The 21,312-nt window shown below is 40.7% G+C and overlaps 1 protein-coding gene across 6 annotated transcripts; it reads right to left on the bottom strand.

The window, feature by feature from the left end:
- Nucleotides 1-3,231: 3,231 nt before the first annotated feature.
- Nucleotides 3,232-20,839, bottom strand: LOC139536293 (transcription factor AP-2 gamma-like). Of its 6 annotated transcripts, none has more exons than XM_071336705.1 (8): nucleotides 20,735-20,839; nucleotides 16,521-16,979; nucleotides 16,255-16,306; nucleotides 14,475-14,558; nucleotides 13,284-13,506; nucleotides 8,721-8,839; nucleotides 5,126-5,267; nucleotides 3,232-4,784 (listed from the first exon to the last, which is right to left on the bottom strand). In XM_071336705.1, the coding sequence occupies exons 1-8, from the start codon at nucleotides 20,768-20,770 to the stop codon at nucleotides 4,490-4,492; spliced, it is 1,410 nt and encodes a 469-aa protein (XP_071192806.1). In that variant the 5' UTR covers nucleotides 20,771-20,839; the 3' UTR covers nucleotides 3,232-4,489. The 6 variants fall into 6 exon arrangements, with proteins under 6 accessions (XP_071192806.1, XP_071192807.1, XP_071192804.1 ...); XM_071336706.1 differs by having other exon boundaries at nucleotides 14,487-14,558; XM_071336703.1 differs by lacking the exon at nucleotides 20,735-20,839 and adding an exon at nucleotides 18,100-18,269.
- Between the last annotated feature and the right edge of the window lie 473 nt (nucleotides 20,840-21,312).

Below are 21,312 nucleotides of genomic sequence, written 5' to 3'. Positions count from 1 at the left end.
TAGCTAAACCCATCCTTCCCTGGGTCTATGCACTCCTCCTCTCCACCCTAGCTAAACCCATCCTTCCCTGGGTCTATGCACCCCTCCTCTCCACCCTAGCTAAACCCATCCTTCCCTGGGTCTATGCAACCCTCCTCTCCACCCTAGCTAAACCCATCCTTCCCTGGGTCTATGCACCCCTCCTCTCCACCCTAGCTAAACCCATCCTTCCCTGGGTCTATGCACCCCTCCTCTCCACCCTAGCTAAACCCATCCTTCCCTGGGTCTATGCACCCCTCCTCTCCACCCTAGCTAAACCCATCCTTCCCTGGGTCTATGCGCCCCTCCGCCCCACCCTAGCTAAACCCATTCTCGTCTGTAATTTAGATGAATTTCTTCCACATTTTCTCCCCACATTTAGTTGTTTATCATCCCTGCTGTAGTTCGATGTCCTTGTTATTTAACTGACACCCCACTGACCGCCCATGTTTTCAACCTTGTGCTATTAAGTGGTTTCAGTGGTCGAGAGGTTCAGTACCGATTAGAGCGACTGCAAATTCCTCTTAATGTAGAGCAGCAGAATTTAAAGGCGGTTAGGTTGCGTCTGATAGAAAACGGTTAAGAATTGAGTGGATAAAAGAAGTGATGAGCTTCTAATTGACGTTGACATTTCTTCTATGAAACTGACATTGACATTTTGGAATGCAGTCAATCATACATGAACACATTCCCACTGAGGGGCCATCAACTGAACCCATTTGTTTAAATCAAGACAGGATAGTTAATTTGCCAAAAGAATGACACACAACTTGGGTAACAGTTGAGGATTCTTGTCATCTTTGAAGCCAGTGAGTGTTTCATGATCTGTCCTCCTCTATCTTGAAACAACAGTGTCATGTTACTTCTCATGACCTAAATAGAAAGGTCATCGAGTCACGGCTTACATAAAATAAGTTTATGGCCCGATGAATTGAGAGTTGATAACTAGCTCCGGGCATCGAAATGAGATTATATATTGGCTCGTCAATTATGTTTCGGAGAACAGACGTAAATTAGAATCAGTTACAGGTACGCGTAACAGGTCCAAACTTGCTTCACATATAAACCACCCTGTGTTGATTGAAAATGTGTGAGTGGGTGCAGCAGTTTGACCATATAGTGATACAACTAAAAAACATAGTTTTATACTGCTGAACTGTCATGCTCCCTTTGCTATCAACAAAGCACCATCAAAACAAATAACATGTCTATGAAAAAGGGGAAGGAGGAAAGGGGGTTTCCATAACCCTTACTACCATGTTATGAGTGGAATATTGCCAATGCAAATGAGTATCTAGTTGTGATAAATGTGGGGAAGTGGCAGGGGAAAAACACTTTCCAAGTTCATCAACAGGCACAAATACGGGATCATTCAGCTTTTATTGAATATTGTACATGTAAAGGAGTGAAACGTGTCAATCTAAACCCTAGCTACATAGAAGGCCAAGCTATCTCTGATATCATTACATTCTGAGCGTATGACAGTAAACTAACGAAACTATGACATCCTCTGGAGGCTTTCAAAAGGCCAAACAGCGACGGCGAGAACTGTAAACGGTTACTTAGCTAATAACTAGTTTGTGGCTTAAGCTAACAGCAAAAAGCAACACCTGTGAGTAGACAAACATTAACAAGAGTTTGATAGTGGAAAGAAAATAAATAAAAGCTCCTCTGGTCGAAGAGGAAGGAAGTGTTGTCGTAACCGTGCTAGACCAGTCATCAAAGACAATTGAAGCAGTTCCTTGTCTCAGCTTTCAACCCCTCTGGAGAAATAAATAAATGTAACTGAAGGCAGTTACGGACAACCGCTAGCAGAGTGCTCAGCTACAGCGAGGGTGACAGGTCTGGTCAAACAGGTTCTAAGGGAGACGCTCCTACTTGTTGGGCTGCTAGACATGACATGAGTCAAACAGCAAACTATTTGTCCAACTAGGCGGTGCCTGTGTCCGAATACCCATACTAGCGTACTACATACTTAAACTGCATACTCATTTCGGCGTTTGATCTACTGTGGTAGAATTCGCTTGTCTTTTCCGATTCACGTGTTTGACAACAGCTGATAATCAGGTAAATTGACACGCTGTACCAAAATGAACGAATGGCGGGGGTCAACGCAGTTGCACATTAGATGGCGCATTTGGAGTACTAGTTTAGACATTTCACATACTATAAAAAACATTTTCGCATACTATTTAGTACGCTAGTATGGGTATTCGGGATACAGACAATGGTTTCTTAGTGAACAACACCGCAGGACACAGGGTAGTAAAATAGGGATGTCAGTAGTAACACATTTCAATGAGGCGTTGGATAGCCCAGATAAGAGGTATGTTGTAGGCTTCCTACATACCGTATGTGTCACTTAAGTGAAAGCTACTCTGAAATCCCGCTGTAATCTTGAGTCAAGTGTCTAACATGGATAATGGTATGATACCTTTGTTTCACATGGGGGCAGGGATTTGTGTTGTGAGAGTTGATGTGATCCATGTAAATAGACTTGCTGCATGAATCAGTGGAAGAGTATTAAGCTGCCTTGCTCAAGAGTCAACACATTGAGCACCACAGCACCTTAGTTCAATCGTTGTTTTCCTCACAGATCAAAATGGGGTTCCCCCTATTGTGAAACATCCAACTCACACATTTGTCAGTGTGTCATATGATAAAGTAGAGATCAGTTTAGATTAGGCAACACATGAAAACACCTGTTCCCCAGATGGGCATATGAATGTGAAAAGGGGGAACTTCCCAAAAAATTAAGTCCACAAAATGAACCACAGTTTTAGGGGGACAAACAGGTATGTGTGCTGTGCACCAAATGGTTAACTAAGTGAAAACATAAACTAGCAATGTTTGGCTCGGACCTGAGTGCATGACCCTCAAATGAGGCCTTTTTCTACCATTTTCATGCACCAAGCCACATTCCTTATTTGTGTAGCTAAATTACTACAGATAATGATGCCCAATGTTCCCATTATTTGTGGGACTTTTACTGTTTATTAATAGGAAAATCTTCACACACATGACTTGTCCATCATTTATTATTCACAAAGCTGAAAAAACAGGGGCTGTTGTACTTTGTGTGTGTGTGTGTGCATGAGTGTGTGTGTGTGGTTGCGAGAAAGAGAGACATGGCGAGAGGGACAGAAGTGCTTTTCAGATAGCTCATTAATGTCTATGCAAGGCTCTCGCCCAGAGAGGAGAAAATCAACAAAGTCCTTATAACAGGGTTGTCTTTTTATTACTTTTCCTAGGACTTTAAAACAGTTTTACACATATTCAAAAAGCATATCATACCCACTGCCTAACCTCTACATTATAAAAACTAACCCATTTAGAAAAGTTTAACACATTGTAAAAAGTGAAGCCATACACCAGAATGATACCATTATTTACATATCCCATTAAATTACAACATCAATTAGAAAATATTTACATTCAGGGTAAAGGTAACGGACAAAAAAAAAAAAAATCTTTCTCGAAAGAAATATAAACATTTTGCATACACAGACAACACACAAACAATGAAACACATACACTCTTGCTGGCATACTGGATAGAGTTCAGATGAAAATGTGTTATTAGGATTGGATACATTTAACATCAATATTGAATAGTTTTTGTACTGAAGGTGAGGGATATCTAATCTGGTCCAGGACTGATTCCTTTTACATTGCAAAGTTTACAAATACTAAAGGAACCAATGGGCAATGTGTACTTAAAGACAGGGTTCAAAGTAGCAAAGAGCCCATTGCCTTTTGTCACAGCCCACAAGTAACCATCCGGTATCAAACACTGAGTGGCTGCTATTGCAAATCGCCTTTAAGGTTTCTGGGGAAAACAGACAAACAGGCTTTTTTCCAGACCTACTAAAAAAACTCCCATGAAAAAAACACAATAACACTGTACCCATTGAAGTCATTTTGAAAATTCAAGCAACGAATGAAAAACAAATGAAGTGGATTTTCTTCTCTTCCGTAGAAAAAAAGTGTCCTTTGGTAAGTCCAATGGGAACTGAGCACCGCGGAAGAGACACAGGAAATCAGAGGCTTTGCCTCCAGACAGAAGAGGGGAAAAAAGCTGAAAAGAATTCACAGCCACAGCAACCCATCTTGAAATGATGTCCTCTAGGGAAACAACAAAGTCTGCTTTCTGTTCCTTACCCCATGTCAACTAAGTCCAGACCCTTTGGCTGTGCACAGTTTAAGCACCCACTACTACAGTAGGCACCAAGGTAGGTCGATCTCGCATTGAAAGCAGCCCAAAGGTGGTAGCCGGGCAAAAGCAGTGTTATTTGAGAAACTAAACTTGTAAACATTGGCCATTACGGGGTAAAATGTTCAATTCAACTGGGTGGATACACAAAAAAATCTAGAATCGTAATCATACAGATCATTTTCGCTTCTAAATATCGATGTCAAAGAAGTCCAAAGGGGAAAGGGGGGGCTGTACAGTCCAACAGGATAGTATTTCCTCATTTCCTGTGCTTCTCCATTTTGTCAGAGGCTTTGCTACCGTTGTCGGAGGAGCCCTGCGTGTCGCTGCCCGAGCTCAGGTACATTTTGTCCACCTGTTTGAGGGCCTCATTCAGGTAGTTCTGGAGGGAGGTCATGGCGGCGCAGATGGCTGGCGAGCCGAAGCCGTGGGTGATGAGGCTGAAGTGGGTCAGGCAGCCCTGGATGCCCTGATCCAGGATGGGCGCCGGCCGCGTGTTCCCCAGAGGCGAACGGTCCTGAGTCAGCAGATCGGTGAACTCTTTACAGATTTGCCTGGTGAAAAAAAGATGACAGAAATGTTGATAGCGAAATGTACATGACCCAGACATGGACCACTGGATTTATATCTAGTTGGCAATGATCCAATCAGAGAAGTACACGGTTTCATGTTGACACTATGAAATTGGGAGGTCTCAAAAGTAGCATAGTTATCAAGATGTTTTATAAGTCAAGAGCAGATTGAAAACTACAGAAATATTTGTTGAAAAACGTTGAAAACCGAGTCAAAACTTCACATACCTTCAAAACCCTGCAGGGCTTTTATGTAAATGACATCCCTTAATTTGGAGGAGAGAGAGAGATAGAGAGAGACAGAAAGACAGAGAGACACTCACTTAGCAGCAAGGAGCATGTTCTTGCGGGAGTTGACCTCATTACGTTCCACGTGTGGTCGACCAAGGTATTCAGCGATGGCCTTTGCCGGGAACTCTGTCTCACACGAGTAGCCAAAATCCCTTGCTAAGTGAACGGCTTCTCCTATAAAGACAAAGACACAGTTTGAAAATTCCACAAACAGATGCAAAATAAAACACCAAAACTCTTATCTAGGAGACCGAAATGCAAATGTGGTCTTGCATACCACAGCCCACAGGGGCACTATATGTAGATAGTGGAACAGTACAAGGAACAATAATCAGTCGTGCTCAGTCTCTTAGCTCGGGGGAAGACAAGCCACTGAGGGTGAATGTATCCCATCTTCAGGGGGGACTTCCTGCATGGTCTTTAATGGGCTGATGTGGCTAACTGCACCCGGACGGCCTGTAGCACCAAACAGAGTCACTTATTGATAAACATGCACATCACATGTGGAATGTAGCAATTCAGAAACGCTAGGCTTTAAGGTCAGTTGGCCCTCCTGGCAAGTGGAACACGTGATAACCAGCCTTGATTCAGACTTTGAAGGTCTCTAAATAACACCGGCCCCGAGTCATTCTCCTGCACCCATTTATAGGGATTAGGGATAAGAGGGGAAAATGAAATCACACGTGGCTATGAGCGGTTAGACGTGATTAAATTAATATTGGGCACACAACTATGCGTCATTGTTTAGACATTGTCTAGCCAAGGTATGACTGATGAGGGCGTCAAAGATGGGATTCATAAATAAACGGAGGTGACTATTCTGCCTCAAAACAACGAACGAATCTAGACAAGAGACACCTTCATGAAATACTTCATGAGAGGAGATGGGCAGGGCCGTTGCTACATACAGTTGAAGTCGGAAGTTTACATACACTTAGGTTGGAGTCATTAAAACTCGTTTTTCAACCACTCCACAAATTTTGTGTCATCAAACTATAGTTTTGGCAAGTCAGTTAGGATATCTAATTTGTGCATGACACAGGGAATTTTTCCAACAATTGTTTACAGACAGAATATTTCACTTATAACTCACTGTACCACAATTCCAGTGGGTCAGAAATTTACATACACTAAGTTGACTGTGCCTTTAAACAGCTTGTAAAATTCCATAAAATGATGTAATGGCTTAGGAAGCTTCTGATAGGCTAATTGACATAATTTGAGTCAATTGGAGGTGTACCTGTGGAAGGAATTTCAAGGCCTACCTTCAAACTCAGTGCCTCTTTGCTTGGCATCATGGAAAAATCAAAAGAAATAGACCTGTTGCCCTTAATGACCGTCGTTATGTTTGGAGGGAAAAGGGGGATGCTTGCAAGCCGAAGAACACCATCCCAACCGTGAAGCACGGGGGTGGCAGCATCATGTTGTGGGGGTGTTTTGCTGCAGGAGGGACTGGTGCACTTCCCACAATAGATGGCATCATGAGGAGGGAAATTATGTGGATATATTGAAGCAACATCTCAAGACATCAGTCAGGAAGTTAAAGCTTGGTCGCAAATGCTCACAGAACGGGGCCGTCGAGTGCTGAAGCGCGTAGCGTGTAAAAATCGTCTGTCCTCAGTTGCAACACAATACCGAGATCCAAAATTCCTCTGGAAGCAACGTCAGCACAAGAACTGATTGTCGGGAGCTTCATGAAATGGGTTTCCATGGCCGAGCAGCCGCACACAAACATAAGATCAAAATGCGCAATGTCAAGCGTCGGCTGGAGTGGTATAAAGCTCACCGCTATTGGACTCTGGAGCAGTGGAAACTTGTTCCCTGGAGTGATGAATCACGCTTCACCATCTGGCAGTCCGACGGACAAATCTGTGCTTGGCGGATGCCAGGAGGATGCTACCTGCCCCAATGCATAGTGCCAACTGTCAAGTTTGGTGGTGGAGGAATAGTGGTCTGGGGCTGTTTTTCATGGTTCGGGCTAGGCCCCTTAGTTCCAGTGAAGGGAAATCTTAACGCAACAGCATACAATGAAATGCTAGACGATTCTGTGCTTCCAACTTTGTGGCAACAGTTTGGGGAAGGCCCTTTCCTGTTTCAACATGACAATGCCCCCGTACAAAGCGAGGTCCATACAGAAATGGTTTGTCGAGATCGGTGTGGAAGAACTTGACTGGCCTGTATAGAGCCCTGACCTCAACCCCATAGAACACCTTTGGGATGAATTGGAACACCGACTGCGAGCCAGGCCTAATCACCCAACATCAGTGCCCGAACTCACTAATGCTCTTGTGGCTGAATGGAAGCAAGTCCCCTCAGCAATGTTCCAACATCTAGTGGAAAGCCTTCCCAGAAGAGGGGAGGCTGTTATAGCATGATTTTGGAATGAGATGTTTGACGAGCACGTGTCCACATACTTTTGGCCATGTATTGTATCATATTAACATGGCATAAGTCATGGCAAAATGTGTAGAATTGCAGGAAATGTGCTTTTAAAACTGAAAACATTTATCCCGACCCTATGGCAAAATGTGTAGAATTGCAGGAAATTAGCTGTAAAACGGCAACGTTTTTTCCCCCTCTGTAAAGCATTTGTTTACCTATTGTTAATACAATACTTTTTCTGATAACAGATCCCTCTGTTATATTTTTTAATTCCAGTGCTGAGTTAATGTGAATTAATGTGTATCGGCTAATTGTATAGCTAATAGACTATGTGTTTGTAGATCGACTGAGGTGAATGACGCTACAGTACCCAATGTGATAATGGCTTGGGTAATTTGATTTTTTTTGCCATTCTCCAAATAGTATTTTAGAGTTATTCAATTGTATAGAAAACCCCACCCACACCAACACACACTCACACACATTAAAACTCACACCCTGGCTACAGCTCTGGAGATGTGTACTGTGTGGGGATTTCACATGTTCCCTTTACATCTTTGAAGAGTTTGTGTGATCTGTAAGACAGGAAGGTTACAAGCTACACATTTCTTTGGTCATGTGTGTCGTATTAGATAGTGTCACAGCCGTAAAAGACAGGCCTGGACTCGATAAAGTTTCAGGGCTATTCTCGTGCTCTTCGGTCGTGCCAGCTTCTTGATAACCTCAAAATATCACCAAGACAGTCAGTGTGGATAACGTCAACGCCGCCTTGATATTCAAAGACAGAGGAATACCAGCAAGAACTCAAACATCAGATTGGTCACAGCCATTTTGACCAAAAAGGAAGAAATTACAAGAAAAGTACTAGCCACTGTTACTATATACTATATACAGCCAGTATTATAGTAATACTGTCACAGTAGCTTAGGGATCTCAACTTTTCTGTTTATCATAGTAATACTGTATAATGAATAGATAGATGGTAGAAACAACCATGGGTGTAAGCAACGGTGTCTCATCACCATCTCAGACAACTTAATAAGATATTGCTGATCACATCTCTCCGTGCATAATATGTGCAATAATCAATTCAATTGACAGACCATTTGTGGACGAGCCAGCTTGTTCAAAGAGTAAAGATAGAGATGAATTCTATGCATTGTATTTCTATGGTGTTATATGTTGTGACCACTCTGGGGCACATTTACCACAGTTTAAGTTTGAAGAGGAAATTGAGCGGCGTACCTTCTACCAGTGCAGTTAACAGGGTGACATTAGCAGCCTTTCTCCTTCCAGCGGGCAGGTTGAGCCCAATCTTGTCCAGCTTCTCTCTCAATGACCGGCCACCATTTTTAGACTTGGCTCTGTAGGAAAAATAGCTTCATCATTAATTGACAATATGTAAGCTTTCTTATAATCTCTCTCTCTCTCTTTTCTCTCTCAGAAATGTCCTTGTTTTTAAAAGAAAAGCAAACATGTTTGTCCATTAAAACAACAGAAAAACAATCAGAAATGCAGTGTAGACATTGTTAATGTTGTAAATGACTATTGTAGCTGGAAATGGCAGATTTTTTATGGAATATCTACATAGGTGTACAGAGGCCCATTATCAGCAACCATCACTCCTGTGTTCCAATGGCACGTTGTGTTAGCTTATCATTTTAAAAGGCTAATTGATCATTAGAAAACCCAATTGCAATTATGTTAGCACAGCTGAAAACTGTTGTACTGATTAAAGAAGCAATAAAACTGGCCTTCTTTAGGCTAGTTGAGTATCTGGAGCATCAGCATTTATGGGTTCGATTACATGCTCAAAATTGCTTTTTCTATGCAACTCTGCCTAGAAGGCCAGCATCCCGGGGTCACCGCTTCACCGTTGACGTTGAGACTGGTGTTAAGCGGTTACTATTTAATGAAGCTGACAGTTGAGGAATTGTGAGGTGTCTGTTTCTCAAACTAGATACTCTAATGTACGTGTCCTCTTGCTCAGTTGTGCACCGGGGCCTCCCGCTTCCCTTTCCATTCTGGTTAGAGCCAGTATGCGCTGTTCTGTGAAGGGAGTAGTACACAGCGTTGTACGAGATCTTCATTTTCTTGGCAATTTCTTGCATGGAATAGCCTTCATTTCTCAAAACAAGAACAGACTGACCAGTTTCAGAAGAAACTGTAATCGAACTCACAAATGCTGATGCTCCAGATACTCAACTAGTCTAAAGAAGGCCAGTTTAATTGATTCTTTAATTAGAACAACAGTTTTCAGCTGTGCTAATATAATCACAAAAGGGTTTTCAAATTATCAATTAGCCTTTTAAATTAATAAACTTGGATTAGCTAACACAACGTGCCATTGGAACACAGGAGTGATGGTTGCTGATAATGTGCCTCTATACGCCTATGTAGATATTCCATAAAGAAATCTGCTTCCAGCTACAATATTCAGTTACAACATTAACAATGTCTACACTGTATTTCTGATCAATTTGATGTTATTTTACTGGACAAAAAAGTGCTTTTCTTTCAAAACCAAGGACATTTCTAAGTGACCCTAAACTTTTGAACGGTAGTGTATATACAGTTAAAGTCGGAAGTTTACATACACTTAGGTTGGAGTCATTAAAACTCGTTCTTCAACCACTCCCCAAATTTCTTGTTAACAAACTATAGTTTTGGCAAGCCGGTTAGGACATCTACTTTGTGCATGAGACAAGTAATTTTCCCAACAATTGTTTAGAGACAGATTATTTCACTTATAATTCACTGTATCACAATTCCAGTGTGTCAGAAGTTTGCATACACTAAGTTGACTGTGCACTTCACAAAATAGATGGCATCATGAGGCAGGAAAATGTGTAGATACATTGAAGCAACATCTCAAGACATCAGTCAGGAAGTTAAAGCTTGGTTGCAAATGGGTCTTCCAAATGGACAATGACCCCCAAGCATACTTCCAAAGTTGTGGCAAAATGGCTTAAGGACAACAAAGTCAAGGTATTGGAGTGGCCATCACAAAGCCCTGACCTCCATCCTATAGAAAATGTGTGGACAGAACTGAAAAAGCGTGTGTGAGCAAGGAGGCCTACAAACTGACTCAGTTACACCAGCTCTGTCAGGAGCAATGGACCAAAATTCACCCAACTTATTGTTTACATACACTTAGCTTGTGGAAGGCTACCCGAAACGTTTGACCCAAGTTAAACAATTTAAAGGAAATGCTACCAAACACTAATTGAGTGTATGTAAACTTCTGACCCACTGGGAATGTGATGAAAGAAATAAAAGCTGAAATAAATCATTCTCTCTACTATTATTCTGACATTTCACATTCTTACAATAAAGTGGTGATCCTAACTGACCTAAGACATGGAATTTTTACTGGGATTAAATGTCAGGAATTGTGAAAACTGAGTTCAAATGTATTTGGCTCAGGTGTATGTAAACTTCTGACTTCAACTGTATGTATATGTATATATACATATATTATGTATATTATTATGAATATTATCTTTTTGGGGGAGCAAACTTAATATACTTTAAAATGACTGAAACCAAATAGAAACTGTGTAGAAATGATAATGGACCTACATTCATACAGTTTCTTGACTATGTCCAGCTCGCCAAATAATCACTAATATGAAATCTAGACAGTCAGGGAACATTTTTAGTGCGGCCCTCCGGGCATCTTTGAAGACCGAATGTGGCCCCCAGGGCAAAATGAGTTTGACAAATCTACTCTAAATTTAGTATTTAGCATGTTCCATTCTATAGGCTATTTGTGGTGGAATGGTTTTTCTATAAAGCGCAGAGACAGCAACTCCAGACTTCCTGTCACCCTAACTCCAGACTTCCTGTCACCCTAACTCCAGACTTCCTGTCACCCTAAATCTAGACTTCCTGTCACCCTAACTCCATACTTCCTGTGACCCTAACTCCAGACTTCCTGTCACCCTAACTCCAGACTTCCTGTCACCCTAATTCCAGACTTCCTGTCAACCTAAATCTAGACTTCCTGTCACCCTAATTCCAGACTTCCTGTCACCCTAACTCCAGACTTCCTGTCACCCTAACTCCAGACTTCCTGTCACCCTAACTCCAGACTTCCTGTCACCCTAACTCCAGGCTTCCTGTCACTTTGAGAGAGCATAGCAGTGAAAGGCCCATCCCTGAAGGAGGCCTCATCATACACTTTTGAAAACAAATAAATCAAACGAAAAAGAGCCTCCTGACCTTCCTGACCTAAAAAAAAATAAAACACTGACACAAATTATGCTTTTCCCGCCTTAAGCACATAGCAGGGAAATCACACACACACACACGATTCATTTTTCCGCATGACTGATTGGCATGCTTCGCTCCCTCTTTGGTGGGTGAGAGAGACAGCGTCTTTGGGGAGGCATGTGTATGACTGCCTCCCTCTCTCCACAGCCCCCACTCTATCCTATCGCTTCATGACCTACTTAACCGTGTCTCAGTGTGTGTGTGTGTGTGTGTGTATGTGTGTGAGAGAGGCGTTTAACGTCTGTGGCACTGGCAGGGGCACATGGGAAGTGAGAAACATGCCTTCCCAGCAGAAACAGGCAGGGGCCCTGGTCAGAATCCCATAGTCCCTCAACAGACTGCCTGCTGACATATGGGGCACAAGGTCAACTACTCAGCAGCAATTAAAATAGCCCTGCAACCCCCCTGAACACACACTCTGTCTCTCTCGCGCTCTCTTATACTGGTGCTAACTACTCTGATGTAACCTTTCCCCAAAGCAAAGTAGCAGGAATTGCAGAGTATACAAAAAGGTAGTCAAGATGCTTTCAACCACACAATTACTGAAGAGGAACAGCTGCTTTTAGAGAACCCCTTTTTTACGTATCCGTCAACGTTGCTTTACTGACCTACTGTCTGTCTATGAACCAGGTCGCAACTTTTCTTCACACTACAGACCTGCCACTGATACCAAGCTTTCATTAGTTTAGTATCCAGCAGCACCCTGAAGCACTGTGCCTTCAATACCCCTTCACTTATTCCACATTTTGTTGTGTTACAGCCTGAATTCAAAATGGACAAAAATAGATTTTTTTGTATTACCCGTCTATACAAAATGCCCCTTAATGACAACGTGAAAACATGCTTTTAGAAATGTTAGCAAATGTATTGAAAATACATAAATATGTCATTTAATCTAGCATGCACACCCCTGAGTCAACACATCTGAAGTAGCTCACTATTTAAAAAAATATTTTTATATTCTAAAAACCTGTTTTTGCTTTGTCATTATAGGGTATTGTGTGTAGATTGATGAGTTGTATTTATTTATTTTTAATCCATTTTAGAATAAGGCCGCAAGGTAACAAAATGTGGAAAAAGTCAAGGGGTCTGAATACTTTTCGATTGCACTGTACATCTGTTGCTCACTAACTATAGAACAGCAGCATTATCCAACTTACCAGGGACATCTCTCGGAGACATGCATGTAATGTCTTGTATGGACATCTCTCCATGATTTCCTAAATATACCAAATCAGCTAGACCAAAATCAGTGATCCTTTGAGCTTCTGTCAACCATATTTTAACAGACTAGATGTTGGCCATTGTTCACAATTGCATCCAATGAAAAAACAGTAACACCTGCCATTATAATGCATTATGATGCAGTTATAATGCATTTGTTTATCTAAACCTTTGGGGCAACACTTTACCAGGTATAGCACATTATGATTGATGTTATATTGCTTTGCAAGACCTGTCATAAGCATGTTTAACACCCTTAAAATGTCTTATAGCCATCTCATTATGGAATCATATTGTGTGGATACTGACCTACGTAGGACTCCCCCCAGCAAAGAGGCGTTGAGGCATTCGGGAGGAGACAGACGCCGCTGCACCTCTGCCACAGTCACCTTGTACTTGGAGGTGGAGCTGAGAAGCGAGAGACGTCCAGGCACTGAGCAGAACACCTCGGTGGGGTTGGACACCATGCCTAACAGGGACTCCTTCTGGAAGGGCAGGCCCAATGAGTTGCCCTTGGGGAGGGACACGGGGCCTGGGGAAGGGGTGGATAGAGAGGAGAGGTTAGTATGAGTGTTGGTTAATAATGTTAATAATGTTAAGAGAAATGATAATGAGAGGAAAAGTACGAGGAAAAGTTGGAGTATCAAGGTTAATGTAGAGTATCTTTACTGTCCCATTGGAAATTATGGTTTGCAGAGAGGATAGACAGACATTAGACAACATTATTGGACTTTATGGAGGCTGTGCTGCATTGTAAACATGTTATGGGTGAAGAGACTGTTTCTTTGACAAATTCCTAGAAAATGTTTAGTTTTTTAAAAGGATTTGATTCATCAAGACTGGCTGCATTTGCCGACAGTTGTAAAAATCCCTCTCCACTGTCTGTTGCCGCCCCACAGTGCAGCTTGGATTCCAACTTTAACATGCTTTCTCTTATAATAAACTGTGAAATGTAACATCATCATAATGATTTGTAAAAAAATCTATATAACTCAGAATTATTACATGTAAACAACAAACCTGTTTCCTTTGCGGAAGCCAAGATATACACCATAAGTGGCCGTTCACTAGATAACTATGATGAACTAGTGTGTTTTTCACCAACAGTCATTCCTGAGGTTTCACAGCTAAAAGTCCCCTCATTCCTACCACCCACTGACATGACATCCATACGCATACACAACTCTTCCATGCTACTTCACAGAGAGTCCCTTCTCCCCTGCCTTGCCGTAGACCAACCCTGTCGCTACTTCTAATTGAGTGACTAAAATAAAGACTTGTTTTACAGAAACATGGCCCAAATTGGATGACCATTTTGGATCAAACGTTCAATGGTCTGTAGCTTCTAATCGAGTGAATAATAAGAACCTAACCTAAACACTTCTGTTGTACTGCAACAGGGCCAAAACTGGCAAACTGGGTGGTCATTTTAGATCAAAACTTCAAGGGTCAAACCACACAAGTCACACCCAGACAAACATACAAGTACACTACATATACCTTCGTCCTCACCCGCAAGAATGCCCCCCTCATAATAAGTCCTCTGTAAGCGATCAAGGTTTCTGCCCCCTCGTAGTCCTAGTACTGAGACAAGAATCACAAAGGGGGACAAAATTACAATTTAGAGCTCATCTATAGGGTACAAGGCTAAGAGTGAGGTATTGCTGCCGCCGTTTACAAGAATGTAGGCGACCCACAGTCTGACCTTGAGTGGAAGATCAATAAAGTGAGCCAGCACACACTGTAACGAAGACTATATGTCCTTTGTCGTGCTGTACAACTTGCTACCTCCTTAATATTGTATGTTTTTTATTGGATTGTCGAATTGATTTAAAACGAATCATCAAAAATGTCCAACAATTTAATACAATCCAAAATGGCTGCCATTGAAAAAAATAGGCAAAACAAAGCATTAATACCATTTAGGTAGCTTTAACACAAATGCTTATACTGTAGCTGAATTTAATATTTTATTCAAGCTTTCAACTGCCTAAAAAAAATGGCCATCAAAAATCCGGCAGATTTTTGTACTAATTTTGTTTATTTGTGCTAAAAATACAAATAAATGTGTGTGCATGCACGTTAGGCTATTCATTCTAAATAATGTTTACTATACATTTTTTGCACTGTATCAGTCTCATACTTCATCCTGTGAAGCAAGCAGTTTAGCATTATACATGTAGGCTTTATTACAGAAAATACATTAACTATTCTTTACCGTTCTTGCCAATGTGGCAAAGGACATACCATTCACACAAACTCTCACATGTGTCACCCACCACATCACAATAATGTTATCTACCGTCACAGTTCCTGAACCTGCATGTTCACAGTGATGTTGTTTTAACAAATCTCACTAACATCTATTATCAATTTACTACTAATATGATAACCATGAATTCCCTATCTACAATTCATTAATCTATACATTCATTCGGTTACAAAGGTGGTGCAGAATTTCAAATCAACGCACAAAATGACTGAATGAAAGACTGCTGAGGGTAGGGCCTACTAGATAACACTGAATCCTCCTCATTCAAAATATTTCATGTCCCAACAAATTACTGAATTGTCCTTCGCATGCAAGGAGGATGCCACACCCCAGCTAAAGCTGGTTCTGCAGAAAGTCAGCCAGCGAGTCTCAAGAAGAGCAACGACCCATTGGACTGCTTTCAACTGGAATTCAAAAGGAGTCGAATGCACCAGCTTAGACCTCTAAAGACTTTCCAAAGCGCTCCCTCTCCCTCTCCCTCTCAATGCCGTATTTCAACGGTTGCACAATGTCCTCAGTCCCATCTTGTCAGCTACAGGCTGCCATTTTGAAAAGGTTCTTTTTCTGATGTTCTATTCAAACAACCTCAGCACAGGAATCCACAGAGGACCAAACTAGGTTTAGCTAAGTGAACCTCATGACTACTGGGATTATCAACGTATGTACCAACAAGTACAACTATCCTCCTTTCCTACTCAGATTTTCTATCATCAAATGCAAAGACATGTCACTGTACAAATAATTGCTAAATATTTGTAGAAGTAGAATTTTCCAGGTATGTACTTAGTAACACGCAATCTCAGCTATGGAGTAAATGTAAACAGCTCTCAATGTTTCTCTATTGCATTCTTGTTACCTGTTGCACACCAATTTCTGGCACGGTGCCCTTATACATCAAGCATGTGTAACTCACAAACCAGTAAGGGAATATTGTCTTGAAATTGTGAAAGCATTTCTCATATGTCAATATATTGTAGGCTACATATTTGGAAAGTAAAATAAACCCACCTTTTTTGATGACTGTCTGATCTGCCATTATAATACTGTGGTCATCTACAAGCTGAAAAATAAGTAAAAAAAGCAATATGTAATACTTATTCTTAGAATAATAATTAAGGGAGTTAGTTATGAAATATGACATTTCCATTCCATTCATGACAATAAAAGCATGCCTTTCCTTTGCAAGTCTATTTAGTTTTAGCCTGACCATTGTTTTAGACAGCATGCCTCATTCAATTTCACTCAGACAACAAAGTCACAATCAAATCACTCACTTGAACATCATCCAGGCCATGGCCCATTTCATGCAGGCCTATGTTATCACCAATGATGGTTGACTCAATGCTATGGGCGTGAGGCGGTAACAGCTCTGGCCGACGGAAGCCTTCTCTCCTCAAGCCGGACGAGCCGCCGTCCAGGCCCAGAATCTGGCTCGCGAGTCCGCTTCGCGAATGAGGTCCCAGTCCTTCTTGACCATGTCGCCCCGGCCATGACTGCTGTTGGTTAGAGGACGACTGGTGTATGGAGTTGATGTTGAAAGGGTCGCCGAGGTGCGAGTAGGGGTCACTGGACTGGGGGTATGATATAGGCTGGTATGGAGGCGGGAAGTACGGGGGTTGGAAGTCTGAGTTGGCGGAGTGGGAGAGGGACGGTGACGGGCTGTAAATGTGCTGGCTCACCGCGGGGAGGTGAGGTAACCGGGGGTTCCCATTGCTACTCCCGTCGTGCCTTTCCTGGGGACAGAAGAGAGACCTTAGTTTAGGTTGATATAGGGATAAATTATAATATATTGTGCCCCATGTCAATTAGACAAATCCGTAGTGAATCAACAGTCCTCAAAATAATTTATTGGAAAGACAACTATGTTGACAGCCTAGCCTGATGCAGACGTCAATATTTATTTTTCACCATCGATTAGGAAAACATTTGGTGAAATGTTTTACACATTCATGCATAATATGTAGAGGCCGAAATGTTATTTCAGTACACAATTATCAGACGAAGGCTGCTTAGAACAGCCTTGAAAAGGAAGACATGGTTTCACAATTCAAAGTAAAAATGCATATTTTGTTGCACAGAAAAATAACTAAAATAATTTTCTTATTTCTGATAGCATGCAATCTATGTGGACTGTTGTGATATTGCTGTTACCACATCACCTCTCAAAAGACAGTCTGGAGGGGACTATTTTACTACCCTTATGGCCTATATTATTATTAATAATAACAACAATACTTTGGTAATTGTAATGATTTACAATAACCTGACTCAGCTCAGAACAATAGGCCTGCCTAAGTAAATCAAAAAGCTTTATACTATCACCTAAATCCAACTCAAGTAACACAAAATATACTTTATTTAACACAAAATAAAATGTTATTTATTGAAATCAAACCACATGTCGTCAGTAGCCAATGCACTGGTCGAGATACTGCGGAAAGAGTAACCCATCTAGAATAGCCTATACACAACTTATAATGTTACATTAAGAAACATATTTAGGCTACCATTCAAAGAAGAAAGAAAAAACATTTATGCTAATGCACTTGAACTTACACTCGACAATGAAAAATAGCATAAGATAACAACTGATCTTTCTTATTCAAAATATGCTTCATAGTTATAACCATTTCCCATGAAAATAATTGTATTTCCGTCAAGCTTTTATCAAGTAGTGTGTCTAAAAGGGATTGCCGCGCAACAAATATATATAAACAAAAAGTCTACCCATTAAACACGCGATAAAGCGATGGGGCGCATGAAGGCCACAATATTTTTTATGAAATAATGTTCTTTCTGTTTTTCTAACCTTGTTGAAACGTAATGCCGTGCGGTTTGTGCAGCAAAACTCACCTCACAGTCATCCTCGTACTTCACGTTATCTGCTAGTTTCCACAGCATAGTTTCTGACAGACAAAAGCTTAAACCAAGAAGGTTGACCAGGTAAATTGGTGGTCGTCTCCGAGTTAATCCAGGTGGGAAACAAAGTAAGACTGTAGACCACTTCCTAGAAATCACGAATAGACTTATTCAACTCGAGTGGGGCTGCGGTTCCTTGAAGCGCACTGACTTTGGAGCGTAGTTCACTGACGTTTGAGCGTGATTCGGGCGGATATCAACATAAGTCTTAACAGCAACTATGAGTGAAAACAGTTTTTCAAGCAAGATCCCTTCCAGTCCGACGCGGTAAGCAGTTACGCAGTGACTATGGGACGAAGCGCTGAATATATGAAACTCGACTCCCTCTGACGGACAAAGTGATGATGTTCAAACCTTTGCTCTTTACTGAATCCGCTTGAAAGTATATGTACTATATTTCATAGGTTAGATATTTTTAGGGGGCGTGCCTTTGTCGTGATGTCATCTTGAATATGGCAGAAGCCAACGTTTGCTGATTGGTTATTATTGGAATAAGGAGCCAATCATATTGCTGTCCGTCTGCAGTTGCTCTCTTGACAAAAACATTATAGACATATACTTTCGATAATAATATTTTATTATTATTATGCTATTATTGGTCATTGTGGCCGAATAACTGAATACAGAATATTGCATAGCCTATAATAATATCATAGTTAGAAACCTTGATTTAAAAATACTGTAAGTGATAACAATAGCCTATGAATGTACTCGAGAAAATTGATATTTCTTTAGCCATGTTAAGTTGACAATAAGATCTTCAATAGAAATTTGCAAAACAATAGCCTACGAAAAGGCTTTAAACATGAATTAGCCAATTTCGCTAAAAGCTAGACTCCTTAGTTGAAACAATAACACCCCCCTACATGATATAAGAATTATAGTTTTAACCATGTTTTGAGGCTATACCGTGTTTGTTTACATTTACGTTGTTTACAAACACTGGAGAAAAAAGCGTATATTTGGGGTTCTGATGGGTTCTGACAGTTGAACTAAGCTCGCGATGCATTTATAGGTTATATTTTTCAAGAATCAATGAGTCAAAAATGGATCTAGGATTGCAGCTTTAATAAAATATTCCGATGTCCATCCTAAACATTTTAAATAATTGACACCTAGACTACTTATACGTACTTAAAAAGGAATAGCTGCATTTCGGGGCTTTACCTTGACGTTTGGTACCTTCAAAACCTTAAAGCCCCAAGGCTTAAAAGCATAGTTCTTCTTCAAACCACTAAGCACCAGGCATCTTAACGAAAATCTCCCCCTTAGAGCTTCATTACCATTTTTGGTGGAGCATTGCAATGTCCAAAATAAAGGTGCCCCTGATGTTCATATATGCATAACTTCACGCAAAACAGGAGTTATAGCCTATTTTAAAGACCATATTTGTGTTTTTCTTTTTGTTGTTTCCAATATCATTGTGAAATATGATTTATCCTATAGATACAGCAGCTAGTTAAGCTAAATAGCTGAATAATTTTCTGTCTGATAATTGTTAATATGCATGGAGAAACAATACACGTGTCTTTATCGTTAAGGTTTTGGGAATGCTTAATAATGATTCGACGCCTGGGAAACAATAACGATTGGGGAAGATCAGCTCATCCATGAACGACGCAGTGGCTTTAAGCTGCGTGTGCTTCTTCTGAGCGTGTTAAGATATGAACCAGAAATGAATGCTCACTAATTAAGGGATCTTTACATCGCGGAGAGTAAATGAGGTTAGACACGCAAGAATTGCCTAGCCGTTGTGTTTTGAACAGGTTTTTTTTATCATGTCAATGACAATCATGGCAATGCCAATTCGTTTAAACAAGAACTCTTGACAGAATATCCCTTTTTAAAGTAGGCCTAAATTGTTATCCATAAAGGCAATTAGTTACAAATGTTAGGCTTCACGTGGGCCATGTGGTTTAGCGTAAATATGAAATCCTCTTTCGAAATAGAACAAACACGTAGGTGAATTCTGCAAACATTCTGTCACACTGAAGAAGCTAAACTCATGTAGAATATATAATCTATGTTTGACTATATTCAGAGACAAATTAACAATTGTGATGGACATTCAATATCAATGTAACAGATTTTCTATTAATAGTCTAATATTATTTAGGCTACTCATTTATTAGTGTAGCCTATATATTATTATTTTAAAAGGTGCACATTTGGTCTAGGCTATAGGCTACTGAGTATTGTGAGACATAATGTTCTTGAAACGAATATTGTTTATCAGAAAACCAGTTGCCAGTATGAACTTCCAATCTGAGTTGACGTTGGTTCTATATTTTTAAATCATACACGATATGTAATGACCAAGGTGTATGGCAAATGTAGGCCTATGACTATCTCTTCTGCACGGCAGAATAATAATAATTCATTGAAATGGTATATTTAGCAATAGTAAAGCCACTATCATGGGCCGCGCAGTAGTCTAGTACAAACGACCACAAGGTCCTAAAAACCTGTAACCTACAATTAATGTAACGTGCTGGCTAATTAGGTCGAAAGATAGATAAGTAATAGTCATAATAATTTTAAATAAAAAGCAAAACATGCATTTGCTTACCCGCCAGTCTGATTCGAGCCTCTCGAGTAAAGACATCTGTGAGGATCGCGGTATAATTCCAGTGGAGAGGCTATGAAAGAGGGAATTCGCAAGTCTATATTACTGACTTCACCTGGTTCTCTTGGAATGCGCATGCGCCCTGCATGGTAATGCACCTGAGTGAAACCCTATGCACATTCCTGTGATAGGCCTACTCTAAGGTTGTTCGACTTCCCTACATATCTCTGCAATTACATTGCAGTTGAATCAACACATTCGAGGGTAGCCAAAATGACGCTTATGGAAGTGTATCTTCATAGAATAAACGCATTTAAACCATCAGAGGAGCTTCTGAATAGCCAATAGGCTTATTTATTTTAGTTTCTTTCCATTTCAATTAACTACAGTTACATTTTCTTTTCCAATGTGTTTTGTGGATTCCTTAGGCCTAAAATACTAGACACTCAATTGATCCAGTCTCATATAAACGTTAAACGTATTTTAGCCTATCGTAAACTTGTGTAGGGTAGGCCTAATTATTAACACAATACAGAAAGGTCGCTGGTTGGAATACCCTCGCCGACTAGGTGAGAAATCTG

The sequence above is a fragment of the Salvelinus alpinus genome, chromosome 12 (genome assembly GCF_045679555.1).
Source record: "Salvelinus alpinus chromosome 12, SLU_Salpinus.1, whole genome shotgun sequence".
NCBI classification, from domain to species: domain Eukaryota; kingdom Metazoa; phylum Chordata; class Actinopteri; order Salmoniformes; family Salmonidae; genus Salvelinus; species Salvelinus alpinus.
The sequence above is the reverse complement of the archived record's forward strand: the minus strand, read 5'-3'. Positions and strand labels throughout refer to the sequence as shown.